The 14,006-nt window shown below is 41.3% G+C and overlaps 1 protein-coding gene across 15 annotated transcripts in view; it reads left to right on the top strand.

Moving 5' to 3' along the window:
* rims2a (regulating synaptic membrane exocytosis 2a) overlaps positions 1–14,006 on the top strand; it is a 183,664-nt gene that overhangs the window by 91,074 nt on the left and 78,584 nt on the right. For 11 of the 15 annotated variants that reach the window (XM_028579479.1, XM_028579477.1, XM_028579480.1 and 8 more), the window contains 4 exons: positions 8,389–8,456; positions 10,194–10,313; positions 13,009–13,108; positions 13,239–13,362. In XM_028579479.1, coding sequence (XP_028435280.1) covers positions 8,389–8,456; positions 10,194–10,313; positions 13,009–13,108; positions 13,239–13,362 — 412 coding nt within the window. Of the gene's footprint in view, positions 1–8,384; positions 8,457–8,653; positions 8,866–10,193; positions 10,314–13,008; positions 13,109–13,238; positions 13,363–14,006 lie in introns of those variants that run through there. The other 4 variants (XM_028579475.1, XM_028579472.1, XM_028579483.1 and 1 more) reach the window with 2 other exon arrangements.

Here is a 14,006-nt window from a genome sequence, read left to right as displayed (position 1 = left end):
CATTGCACATTTCTCAGATGTTTTTTCATGCAATTCTAAAGCCATCCTGATCTAGTATTATACTGACATGATGTTGTTGTTAGGAAAGACAGATTTAATTTTATTATAATTCAGTTATTGTTGCTGTCTCATGTTGATATTGATTCTTGCAGCTGTTGATTCAGATATAACCTGAGATTCCCCAGTCTACAGTCTATATATGTGCTTCGTCTGTTTGAATGTCTATATGTGTATTTGTGTGTGTTGGGCTCTTCATTTTCGAGGAAAGAAAATCTTTGAATTTATCAGGTTTTTTTTTAAATTCTGAGTGTAACACTTCTTAAATGGTACAAACAGTGAGTTATTTTGGCAGAAAACACAACAGCTTCTAATGTGTGTGATAACATTGGTTTAAAACTGCTTTTTGTTTTTATAGGATCCTGGCATTTTTAGTAAAATGTTTTGAAAATTCGAAAACAATGAGCCTTACATACGTGCAAAGCACTATTGCGTTCTATGTGTGTTATCTATGAATCTACTCTAACAGCTCCTGTGGCTAAGAGGAGGAGGCTCGTGCACAGCCAGATATGTTTCAGTGTGGATGGTTGTTTATGTGTGTGGCTGTGATTTGAAATGAATGTACATCTAACTGCTCTCAAGGCCTTCTCCTTTTTGCTGTCATCTCATAGCACACTTTGCCAGGTCCTACCACTGCTGTTTCACACGATCAGTCCGTTCCAATGGACAGCGTTGCATAACTGACAGACAGAGGGAAGCAGGGAGAGGGCTGGGGTGTGGGTGTCTAGTGAAACAGGGTGAGCTGAGTTAACTCAGTTGCAGTGTATTTCACTGAGTAGTTCCATGTCATCACTGCTGCATATGAGTGAATGGATGTTATTAGAATCAAGGTTATAAAAGAGCAGAGGGTGATTATATGTTTTCCTGCAGTATACTGTACCTCCTCTGTTAGCCTTGACATCCATACTGTTTAGATGTCATTCATGGTACAGTGGCCCATTACAATGTGGCAATAGGAATATGGATCAGTCCAGTGGGGACGGGAGGAAATACTGTTGGTGGTGGGGGCTAAGAGATAAAAAACCCTCTCGTCAGGGTTTATATGTAGTTTACGGGGTTTCCACTGCCTAATCTACTAGTTTTACATTAATAACTGTCATTACCCAAAGACTGTTTAAACATTAAAATAATAAGGGGAATTTTTTTTATTTATTTTTTTTATTTATTTATTATTTATTATTTATTAGTTGCATTATTTATTATTTATTAACTGGACCCGCTGCGTCCAGTTAACTTCAGTGTATGCTTGGTATTGACTCTGCCTTGCCCGTCTTGCTGTCTGACTACAACAAGGAAATTGAAATGGACATCAAATCGCTCATGGCAAATGTCCTACCTGCCTGGAGACACAAGCACACAGTCAGACTGACTGAATTAAGTGCCACTTTGCATAGGATAAACATCAAAAGCAATTGTTAAGGCTGTTAGCTTCTTGACTGCTCCACCTGGTTGACAGTTGTCGTGATTGCAAATTGATTTTGTCGTCAAAAACACGGAGGCCTTTACTTTAGAAATGTTAAAGCCACTAAACACACATGAAGGAGGAGGCATAGTTGACAAACGGAGGAATGATAGATAGAAGGTACAGTAGCACAGTTTGCTTTTGTCAGTAGCACCAGACCAAAGTGCCTGCCACATGCTCAAAATGTTTAATCTAGAGGAGAGGGGAGGAATTCAGCTGGTCTGCTCTGTTATGTAACTGTTCTCCTTACTAAAGGAAGCCGCCCAGCACTAGCGCTACATTATTGATGTGGGAGTTTCCAGGTTTCCAGGTAGCTGTGGAACAAAAATAGGGAGAAAAGCAGGCTGTTTTGATGGTCAGAGTTTCTGTTGTTTCTGTCTCTGTCTGAGAGAGCGAGAGAGAGAGAGAGAGAGAGAGAGAGAGAGAGAGAGAGAGAGAGAGAGAGAGAGAGAGAGGGGGGAAACAAAGAAAAGAGCAGAACTATTGACCTGAATATGTATAGCAAACCATACTAGCTACAGAATAACCTCGGACAGCTGATTATGTGGAGCTATCTTTGGTCTTTATTTAGTTATAATTGGCAGTTTCATTAATTTATGACATAATTAAGGCTGCTGTGATATGGTGTATAAAGGGAGTCCAGTAAATGTTCAGAAAATTCTACTGAACCATTTATTTTAAACCAGAGTGTCCCTGTTTGCACTCTGTCAAGTTGACTTAATTATATAACAGACAGCAGAGAGGGGATCCAAACTCTAGTGTGACATTCTAACAGCGGTAAAAAAAGTCCGTTATGGCAGAGCATAGAGTTTACAAATGGAACAAATGTAGCATGCCATAGATGAATTTCAGCTCAACCAGGTTTTTTTTTTTAATGCTGCCAAAAAAAGACAAACCGTGATTTACAACCACTTTTCAGTCTAAAAAGCTGACCAAATCAAGGAATCTTCCTGCATGTACTATAACATGCAAACCAAGCACTCTTTAATTAGCAACCGTAGAGAGCGCTTTCCCCCCGACCAGTGAGACAAGGCCAAAAAAAATGAAAAAGAAGAAAACTGCTAGAGCAGCTAAGCAAAGAATTGTAGTTGCATTTGAGGCCACAACAGGAGAGATGAGAAAAAAGGGCACAAAGCACCTTTTGGCCATATGTGGCCCGTCAGCATTGTGGGATTTGTCAGCTTGACTGGGCCAGGAGATGGGTGTGTAAAAGCAGGCTAAGCAGGGTGCATGCCATGCCCTCAAATCTCCGTCACCCCCGTGCTTAACCTCTCCTGGCCCAGTCAAGCTTAGGAAGGAGGAGGGCTTGATGGGATGAGAAGGAGGGGAGACCAATGAGAGGAGGAGACTGGAGGAGAGAGGCTGTGCCAGCTGTAATGGGCCTGGCTCGTGCCTGCGAGCGGTCAAGACTGATTTATCACGGTGGTCCTCTCCCTGTGTTTTCCTCTTTATTGATTCCCCTGACATGCCGTCTCATAATAGTGCCCAACAGACAGAAAAGGAGAGGCTGGCTGGCTAACTACGGCAGAGAGGTGGACATTGTCTAGTGACAGCCTAAGTTACATCCTCATTAATGGCTTTCGGGATCAGTTTTTGCACCTCAGTAAGTCTGTTGGGTTTGTAGTAGAGCTGGGCCATCATGGAGAAAATCAAATATCACAATATGTTTGTCAAAATACATCGATGTCGATATTGCGGCGATATTGTAGGGGTTGACTATTGGTGCAATAGGCAAACAGTAAAACAACTACAACCACTTTACTGTAAAGCAGCCTTAAAAAAACAGGAAAAGACAACACATATATAATATCACGATATTACGATATCAAAAATTTAAAACTATATCTAGCCTCATATATTGATTTTGATATAATATTGATATATTGCCCCTTCCTAGTTTGTAGTCTGTGCTCTCTAAACTGGCTATTATATATTATAAAATATTCGTTAGGTATAGGCCTTTTTGCTTTAGAATATAAGTTAATGTTTTAAGATCTGCTGGGGTTTAACATGACACTGTCCTGTACTACATTCCTAGCATGGTGACTATGCTTAAACACACACAGTTCCACCCCTGCCTCTTTTCTTCTCTCGCCCCTTGAATTGTAGTAAAAACAGCATCAATAATTAATGATCCAATTAATAGTTTACACTGGTTTTTATTGAGCTGTCAAAGTGATGGAGAGCCTGCTGCTGGTGAACCCTGCTACTGCCTGCGCTCCGCCTTCGCCCTGAATCAGCACTTTGTGGGGCCTCGGAGCCTGGGCGAAACGGCAAGCCTGGGCGCAGACTGCTGATGCTCACAATTTATGGCCGTGATGAGTTTCCTGCTCCCTGAAAACAACCACACAGTGCCTCGCCGGGGATCAGTGCCCAATTGTGGTGTGCCACTGTTAATAAAGCTTCAGGGAAAGAAAAGAGGAAAGGCTGGATGTACCTCCACGTTGGCGCCCACTCAAATTCTTTTTGACAGAGATTGAGTTGGCTGGGGAGAGGTGGAGGGGTATGATGGGAAGACACACAGGTGGAGGTGATACTGTGACTGAACCAACATTGAGTTAAGCTGTATGTAGCATCTAAATGGAGTCTATCTATATATAATAAATGCAAACATCTCACTGTCTCAACATATATTTAGTTCATTTTACATGATATGTTTGCTCCTAAATAAATAAATACATGCAGGCCTTAAGCTGTTTGGGCTATCATGGCCACATTAGGCGAGTGACTTGTTCAATGGAGAGTGTCTACCACTCTGAACTGGGCTCTGGTGTTTATGCTGCTGACAGAATAGCAGCTGGTAGGCAAAGAGGGTAATCACTGTTGTCAGCTGTTGGTTAGAGGGCCGCAGAGGGCAAAGCCTGTCTGGGGACATCCATAATGTTTTATCACAGTGCCTAACTGGGTACAGTAAGTAGTTTTAGCACTCCCCTAGACTGATGGATGGATGATGATAGCGGAGAGAAAGAGGGAAGAAGGACAGTTTTTTTTTTTTTTTAGTCAGACTGACCTTGCAACTTAGTCAACAACCCCGACGATGAAAAAAATAATCCTAAGTGTGGAAATGTCATTGGAGAGTGTTTTACTGGCTGGTATGAATATGGATATTCGTATTAAAAGGATTGCTTTGAAACAATACAAAAAGCAAAGGTCAGTGATGCTGGAGGTGAATCATTTCAACATCGCCCCCAAAGAAGTGCAACATTTTGGCAATATAATAATGTGCAATTATACAAAGCTAGGCCCCAATTTTCTAGAATAGTGCCACAAAACATATGCTGAATCAAATTGATTGATTTACACAAAAGCATGGCTTTATTAAAGGATAATTCCAGTTTTTGATTTTGATTTTGAAAAACAAAAACGATTGAGAAAAATAATTCTTTTGCACATTATTTGCACATATATATTTGTGATTTGAATATTGACCAACATAATTGTGATTATGATTAGTTATGTTAGTAGTTAATAGTTAAGCCCTACGAAACTAAAACTCAAGTTTGCAGGCGATTTTTATGCCTCTCCATCAGATTTCCCTGATTTCCCCTTGAATCTGAGATTGAGTCCTCAGCCAGATAATGCTTGAAGGAGGCCTGTCCTGCATAGATCCATTAGGCTCTCCAGCTCTTTGCAGGGGAAGTGAAGTGTGGGAAAAGTGATGTATGTGTCCCAGGGGGTTTCACATGCCCTTCCTTGAGGTTCACTTCAGCTAAATACATACATACATTCATGCAAGCACTCAAGTATATCAACAACAGCACATATACAAGTGGGTCAAGACCAGGTTCTGCTGCATACAGACAGTCAGCACCACTTAGGATTGTTGTATTGTTTAAATACAGTGACCCAAAATTAGTTACAGACGGACCCCAAAGCACTTAATTTGCAGCCCCACTGTATTGTATAGCCTACTACTGACTTACTGTGTATAGGCCTGTCACGATAACAAATTTTGCTGGACGATAAATTGTCCCAGAAATTATTGCGATAAACGATAATATTGTCATCGAGAGACCATTTGCATATAATGATGTCATAATAATAATAATAATAATAATAATAATAATAGTACAGGTACACCTTTTCAAAGATCAATACACTTTTATTTCTAAAGAATATTTAACACTGGAACTGGAAGACATTTTAAATATCCACAATATGTCTTTGATCTCCTTTGGTATGTCGTCTTTCACGCTGATGTACAGTTGTGGAATTGCCGTTTGCGACACGTAAGTTCTCAGACTAGAGACTCTGTACTACATTTTACAATTATTTAACACTAAATATTACATTTAAATAATATATAATTAATAAATAAAATCTATATTTATGGCTATCTACCACGTGGCAAGTAAATGTATCAAAATAGTTCTGTTTTTCAGTCTTCATTTTGGCGAAGGTGCGGCTTCTGCTCCTCTGCAGGTCGGAGCTTCGTGGGGACGGGCCGACACACACACACACATACTTTCCACACTCTGTGTCCGCGGACAGCTGTAGGCTTGTACCGTTAATGTTCTGTGCATTGTCGGACACATGGAGCCACTTTCCTGAAACCGCTTGCGAGACTGACGAGTCCACAGCGGCGTGTATGTCCGAGCCCGTCTCCACCGCCTCCACCTGCAGGTTGTCAGCTGTGTGGTTTGGAATGAAAGGGAGAAAACGGGACGCCGAGTAACACGGTGGATATCGCTCATATACTGCAAAGTGCTGCAGGAAACCCTGCTCCAACTCTCTCGCTCTCTCCGCCTGGAGTAGCCTACCGCCCACACAAAGACCATGCGACTGACAAGAGGGTTCACTCCTCGTTACGCTAAGGAACCGAGAGTGGTCCTCCAGTCTCTTTGGTAGAGAGGGAGAGACGAGGAAAATAAACAAGCATGCAAATGGAAATTATCACGGCCGGAAAAATTATCGAGCTCATTTTTTTTTATCATGCGATAACTCGATTTATTGACTATCGCGACATGCCTAACTGTGTACTTTTAATTCAGAGGAAAACGTACTACATTTACCTGACAGAGAACGTTGCAGATTTAGATTTTACTAACAAAATAATACAATTGAAATGTGGAGTAATCACAGACATATTGTGGATAGAAATGCCTTTTTATTGAGTTTCCTCTGAGCAAAATGCTCTGAGTGAATTTATGCTGGGGTTTATTGTGAAGAGTATAGACACAGAAGAGCCAGCGTTATGGCAACTGTTTTTCCTCGACCTTTAACCCTCAGTCCTCTTTAGCGCCATACTCCATTGGGAATCTCAGCACCACCTTCAGATTCAATATTTTTCACTCTTTCTAATTAGCTTGGATTTTTAAGCTTCTTAATCAAATTGAAAGCGCTCTCCATCTCTCTGCTCTGTGCATCCACTTGGCAAAACAGGTTGCATACATAGCTTTCCACCAGAACAAATACTCACAGTGAGTTGATGTTTGTCTCATAAGCTATCTGTGTCTTCTCTTTTCTGCATTTTTTTGTTTTTGATGTAATGGAAGCATGACATCTGCAACAAGAGATAGGGTTATAGTTCTAGATATTTCTTAGTTCTTCAAAACACCATCAGTTCCTCCCTAACCCTTCAGCTTGAATGAGGAGAAAATTAAAAAAAAAAGTTAAAAGAAATGTCCCAGAAACCTCCATCCTGTAATATCATTCTAGCCACTTGCCCTGCCTGTATTTCTCAAGGCTGTGTGTCCACTGGTGCTACTACAGAAGTTGTAATCAGAGACTCATCTTTCAAAGCTCTCCCTGGTGCACTTTAGATTGAGGTCAGTTAAGGCTGCGTGGCACTGCAATCTGAATCCCCAGTTAAACACATTAGAGATCTGCCCTGCTCCCTCCTACAGAAGCAGCTACTGTATGATAAGATAGCAGCATGCTAACTTTGTTTGAACAAAATGTGAGTTGTCTGCCGATTTGAACTTAGGGACCTATCAAAGAGCTTTAAAAGATTGTTCTCTAAAAATTAAGATGGAAGAGAGGTGTGAATAATCGTTGAAATATTAGACAAATACTCTGCTCTGATTGTGTTTGCATAATACAAACCTGCACCTTTGAACTAAAGTATGGAAAAATCCACAACTGTATTACGGTTGCATAAGAGGTGAGCAATCGGGTCCCAGGAAATGATTCAGCTTTTCTTGTAAGCCACCCAGATCTTGATGAATCCCGTCTTGTGATCAATTTAGGTGAACATATGGCATTTTCCAGATTTCCAGGTTACATTTGATTTATTCCATGAAAGTGTTTTAACTTGTATGTCGTGTTAGCCCAGGTGGTCTTTGTTTCAGGCGAGGTGGCATACCTCCACTGTAAAACACTGCAAGACACCCAGATACTGTTTTCAAATGAGACTATGTTTGAGATGTTGGAGCCAGTATTATATGGAAGTGGCATTAGTGGCAGAGTTTTCTCAAAATGAAGAAGGCCACATTGTCCATAAAACTAATTTCTTTCTATCGCTGATAGTGTTGATTCCTGCCAGGGCAGTATTTATAATATATATTTAGGGGGGGACACATCCTTAGACAAAGAAAAAAAGAAGGTACAAATATATGCTCTTGAATGTCAAAACTGAGAATTTTGCTTGTGTGGAGGTGGTCAAATCATTAATGATCCTTTATGTATTATTACTTGAGCTGCATCTTTCTTTCTCCACAGGGATCTTAGAGTGGCACATGATGGCCAACTTTTGAGTTTGAGCAGTATGTGAGAGACTGCTGTGTGTGTGTGTGTGTGTGTGTGTGTGTGTGTGTGTGTGTGTGTGTGTGTGTGTGTTGCTGTTACTGTCTGTTTTTGTCTGTGCTGTCCTCACTGGTCCCTCTCGCTGTCCTCTCTGGTGTATGTGCGCCCCCCCCCCCACCTTACAGGAGATTTGGATGGCCATTGGTGGGACCATGCGTCTTGGCATAGCAGCGAGGCCTCCCCAATGTCTTTGGTGAGACATGTGGAGCCCTGCCTTGACCCCCCCCCATCCCTTATTCCCCATCTCTCTTTCCCTCTCTCTGTCTCTCTCCTCCCCCCCATTCCCCTTTGTCCCAGTCTTTTTGTCATTTCATGTTTCCTTCGTTTTATTTACACCTTTGCATGTTGTTTTTTCTGTTTTTCTTTCTGTTTTTTATCCCACACCTGTAGGGGACAGTCAAAGGGGAAAAAGAAAAACTATTGAACAGACATTTATGTCCGAGCCGACACACACCTTATCTGAGAGGCAAAAGAAAATGGTGCGCTTTGGGGGACACTCATTTGAAGAGGACTTGGCATGGTGTGAACCGCAGGTTAAAGACTCGGGAGTTGATACGTGCAGTAGCACTACCCTAAACGAGGAGCATAGCCATAGTGAGAAGGTACTGAGACAATCTAGCCTGCATTTTGTTATTATTATTTATGACCTACCCATCCAGTCTTTGTTTGCTCTCTGTCACTCAGTGTAAATAGGTGAGATGTTTGTTCTTTGGATTTTATTTGACGTTGTATAAATTGATTTCTCTTGCGATTTCGTTCCTTTTTTGTTTTTTCGGTTCCTTTTGGCTCCACCTTTGCTCGGTGTTGCCGTAAAAGAAAAGTCTTTTGGGGGCACCCTCTTTGCTTGCTACTTGTACTTGCTGTTTTGCTCCCCAAACAGAACACACCTTACAGTAGTTGTAAAAAGAAGAGCATTGACACACAACCTCTCTGTTTGTCATGGCACACAGGAATGTGGGTCTCTCCTAGTTGCATGCTCGTTCTCCTCCGTATGTTGTGTTCTTGCTCTGCAGCGGTCCTGTTTAGTGCAGTAGGAACACCTTTACTTTACTCAGGCCCACCCCTCTCACTCTGCTGCCCTAACATCACAGCACCCAGTCCAGACAGAACCCTGCCCAACTTTCCTCTCACTTCTCTAGCTAAACCTAAATGATTGTAAGCACACAAAACAGGGAAGACTGGATTTGCTTTGCACAAAAATTAAAACATATGTTTTTCTTTTTTTCCTTTCACTGCGCGTCTGTGATTTCACCCTCTCTGTGTCATGGCTTTACTGCGTGCGCTCTATTCTTCATCCTTTTTAAACTTTAAACTGGCACCTCATGGTCTACTTCATTTGTTCCTGTATCATAAATTACCTTTTCCCTCCCTCCCTTTTTTTTCATTCGCTCTCTGCTTTCCCCTCACTACTCCACTTGATGGCGGTTGTGTGTTTGTGTGTAGTGAAGCACCAGAGTGACACTCCGGTCTTCCTGCTCCAGTTTGAAGAGCTGGTTTGAGGAGGAGTGTTGGGGCTGCTTGCTTTACTCTGCATGGGGGGCGCTGCATGAAGCTCACTCCACCCTCACACTGGCGGGTTCACACAAGCTCTTGGAATAACACCTATCACTATCGTGTTAGGTGTTATTTTTCATCAATAGCTTTGTCCACGGTTAGGCTTAGGAATGTAATATTTCATCTTTTAGAATTTAAATCACTGAGCATGTTGCTATCCAAAAAATGAAACGGTATTGATGAGGCAATAGAGTTTGTGTGAACTTTCTTCCCTGAGTGAATAAATACCTTCCCCATGCCCCCCCCCACACTCCCACACCCCCACACCCCACACTCTTTTCACCACTTTGGACAGTTGTCTGCTTTGGTTTTAAGTGATCAAATTCAAGTGGATGAGTTGTTAAACAACAGGTGTGTTGTTACTCTGACATTGTAGCACCCGGTGACGTGGCAGCCGTCCAAAGATGGGGATCGCCTAATAGGGCGTATTTTACTCAACAAGCGCATGAAAGATGGAAGTGTACCTCGAGACTCAGGAGCTCTGCTTGGTCTGAAGGTGAGCTTCTGATGATTCAGTCTGTGTGTGTCTGAAGGTACGATGCAAACATACACACACACACACACGCACACACACACTTCAAACTGTGGCGCTGCACCATCAAGCTTTCTATTGTAGCATCATCATTACACTTCCAAAATAACGGTTTCAAATATGCACATTTAGCATACTTTACACAAAATATGTTGGTAACAGACGTCATGGGATAACATCACACTCTTGAAGTTTGACAGGTACAGGTAACTGCCAGTGTTGGGTGTACATTTATGTTAACATACAGTATTAAAACTTTTTTCCAGCTGTGAATTCTACTATTTTGTGGCCTCTTCTTTTGCGTGTGGCTCACTGATTCTCTCCTTGGCTTCCAATTATTGATTACATCATATTGCTACTCAGTATTAATATTCATTAAAGACTTGATGATGTTCCTGATGAATATTAATGAGCAGCATTTGTTATTGAGCTGTATAATTTTCTGAACCCACTCACATTGAACTACGTTAATGAACTGCATTCAGCAGCTCAGAAGAAAACTCGTCACTGCCCGAATTTAACAATAGAATTGTTATTTGCTTTGCACAGTTATTGCAACGTTTATGTCCCCTAGGTATTTACATTCTATGGGTGCGTTCCAGTCGCCTAGTAGTTCCCTGCGAAGTGGACCGCACAGGGTATTCAGCCATGTTGAGTAAGATTCCAAAGCGTATTTCATCGGATTTTGATACTAAAGAAGCATTGAAACAATAATTGTGAATTGAAATATTACATCTAATGTGAATATATTTACATGTTATTGTTTATTTACAAGTATGTTAAAGAGAGAGGTATCTCTTTGCCATGTCAGACGCTGCTCTCCCTCTCCTCTGACTGCTGCTCTGAATCTAGAATCCATTGCTTTTCCCTGGCTTCCCGGATGTTAACGCTGAATCTTATACATTCATACATTTTGCAGCTGAATTTGGCCTGTTGAATTTGAGCCAGTTGAAAATATATTAGTAGAATTTAGCACATTGTTTTTTTGCATCTGCATTTGGTGTACTGATTTTTTTAATGTTGAATTTTTGATTCTGCATTTAGAAAAATAAAAGGTAAAAATGACTTGTTGAAAATGTGAAGGGTTAAATTCAGAGGCAAAACATTTAGATACATAATTTCAATGCATAATATTCAGTGATAGACATTCAGTGGCTTTTTAATTTCAAAATCCGATGAAACAGATTTCCTTCCATACGTAGGGAGCACACATGCTCAGTTCAAAGGAAACTGTGAACTGTGCAGGGAAAAACTGAACAACATCGCTTAGCCGTAAGTTGACAAGCAAGATTACCCATAAGTCATTGCGCCTCCCTGGAACGACAATGTACACCTTGTAAATTAATCAAATCACATGTATTCACGTCACATACATTTCAATAGAATACGTTTTGTAATGTATCAGTTTTTGTTTCAATATTTTTGTTCTGTAGTGTAAAATGTACACAGTAGCAGGGTTGGTGACATTGCAGGGTGTTCCAAATGCAGGAATTTTGTCGAGGGAAGTTCCCTTAACCGACATTCCCTGGAAAAGGGAGCAGGAAGACGGGAGTACTCTTTATGTACACTGTGGAACAGAACACAGCTTTAGCTTACTGTGTGTATTTCTCTTATGCTTTAAGTGCTGTATAGCTCACGTCTATACGTCATATTCTTACTTCACATGATTTAACCTTTCAGTCAGTTGTTTTTGCAGTGTAGTCATCAAATTGCCAAAGAATATATATTTCTGTTGTGGTGGATGCTTTGGTTTCCCCTTCCCCTTTTGCTGTTGATTGACACGGTAAAAAAAGAAAAGGGAAGCTGAGCTGCCAAAGTCCTGAGGAGCATGGTAGGCCATGAAGAGAGCAGAGAACAGAGAGTGGCAAGACGGGGGAGAATCATTACTGATTGAATGAGCCTCCTGAAATGGCATGTTTGTGTCTGCTCAGTGCCTCTGTGCGTTTCTGTCCGCTCAGCAGACCGACAACCAACTCGACAGTCCAGCCAGTCAGTCCATCAGTCAGGCTCGCCCTCTCTGTCCATCTCTCTATCTCTCTCTCTCTCTCTCTCTCTCTCTCTCTCTCTCTCTCTCTCTCTCTCTCTCTCTCTCTCTCTCTCTCTCTCTCTTTTCTTCTGCGATCCTCCTTCTCTGGCTCCTGCCTGTTACATAAAGCCATTTCATTTAGCAGACTTCCCTAAGCTCCTTTTTATGTTGGCATTCAGCTGCCATTAAGGGGGATTTTTATTAGGATGATGCCCATGTAAGCTGAGCGGAGTGGAGTACAGCAGCTCAGGACTGTACAGTACAGCTCTAGCCCACGGGCCTGCACTGCTACAGAACCACAGAGCAGCACCAGAGTGTGTCCCTGGGGAAGAAAGCATAGTCCTGGGCTTTTTTTTTTTTTTTTAACAAACAAAGATGCACTTTTACCATTGACCCTCACCTTAATGCTTTTATTGAGGATTCGTACCTTGCAGGCAAACGCTAAAGCCATGACATCAACAGGACACTTTGATGAAAACTACCTTCTTTTTCTGTGCGTGCTACATCTTCATAGGTTTTGTCATGACGAGTTAGCATGGCACATTAAGGCTGCAGTTATAATAACACTGACAGTTCAAGTCGAGTTTACACATGTAATTCAGTGCTGATCCAGTCCCCTGTATGCTTTTACAGGTGGTGGGAGGCAAGATGACAGAATCTGGTAGACTTTGTGCTTTTATCACTAAAGTGAGGAAAGGAAGTCTAGCAGACACTGTTGGACACCTCAGACCAGGTATTCAAAACACACACACACACACACAAACTTGTATACAAAAACTCAATTAGTTGATTTGGTAGTATTCAATAATGATGTGTATTCATGGCATATATCCTTTGTGACATCATCTCTTGTGTTTTTGCAGGTGACCAGGTGCTGGAGTGGAATGGGAAGCTTTTACAAGGAGCCACATTTAAAGAAGTTTACAATATCATTCTAGATTCTAAGCCTGAGCCGCAGGTGGAGCTGGTGGTCTCGCGGCCTATAGGGTGAGAGCTCACAATCCCTGTCGCACACACACACACACACACACACACACACACACACACACACACACACACACACACACACACACACTGTACTCCTCACAAGACAGTTAGGGTGGGCAATATATCGATATTATATCGACATCGATACATGAGGCCAGATATCGTCTTAAATTTTTTAATATCGTGATGTGACACATGTTGTCTTTTCCTGGTTTTAAAGGCTGCATTACAGTAAAGTGATGCACTTTTCTGAACCTACCAGACTGTTGTAGCTGTGTTATTATTTGCCTTTACCCACTTAGTCCTTGTATCCACATTATTGGTGATTAGTTCTCAAAACTCTCATTGTGTTACTGTAATATTTTGTGAAAGCACCAATAGTCAACCATACAATATCACCGCAATATCAACATTGATGTATTGTATAAAAATATCATGGTATTTGATTTTTTTCCCCATATCACCCAGCTCTAGATGACCGTAACTGAGGTGTTCAAGCACAAGCCAAGGACAAAATAATTAGAGAATTCAATTTGTGTCACTTCTTGGAACAACACAGCAGCACAGAGTAGTTTATTGCTTTTGTTAAATTATGTTTTAGATCTTATATTTTGCTTTTGTTAAATTATATTTTAGATCTTTTG

The sequence above is a fragment of the Perca flavescens genome, chromosome 6 (genome assembly GCF_004354835.1).
Source record: "Perca flavescens isolate YP-PL-M2 chromosome 6, PFLA_1.0, whole genome shotgun sequence".
NCBI lineage: Eukaryota > Metazoa > Chordata > Actinopteri > Perciformes > Percidae > Perca > Perca flavescens.
The sequence above is the reverse complement of the archived record's forward strand: the minus strand, read 5'-3'. Positions and strand labels throughout refer to the sequence as shown.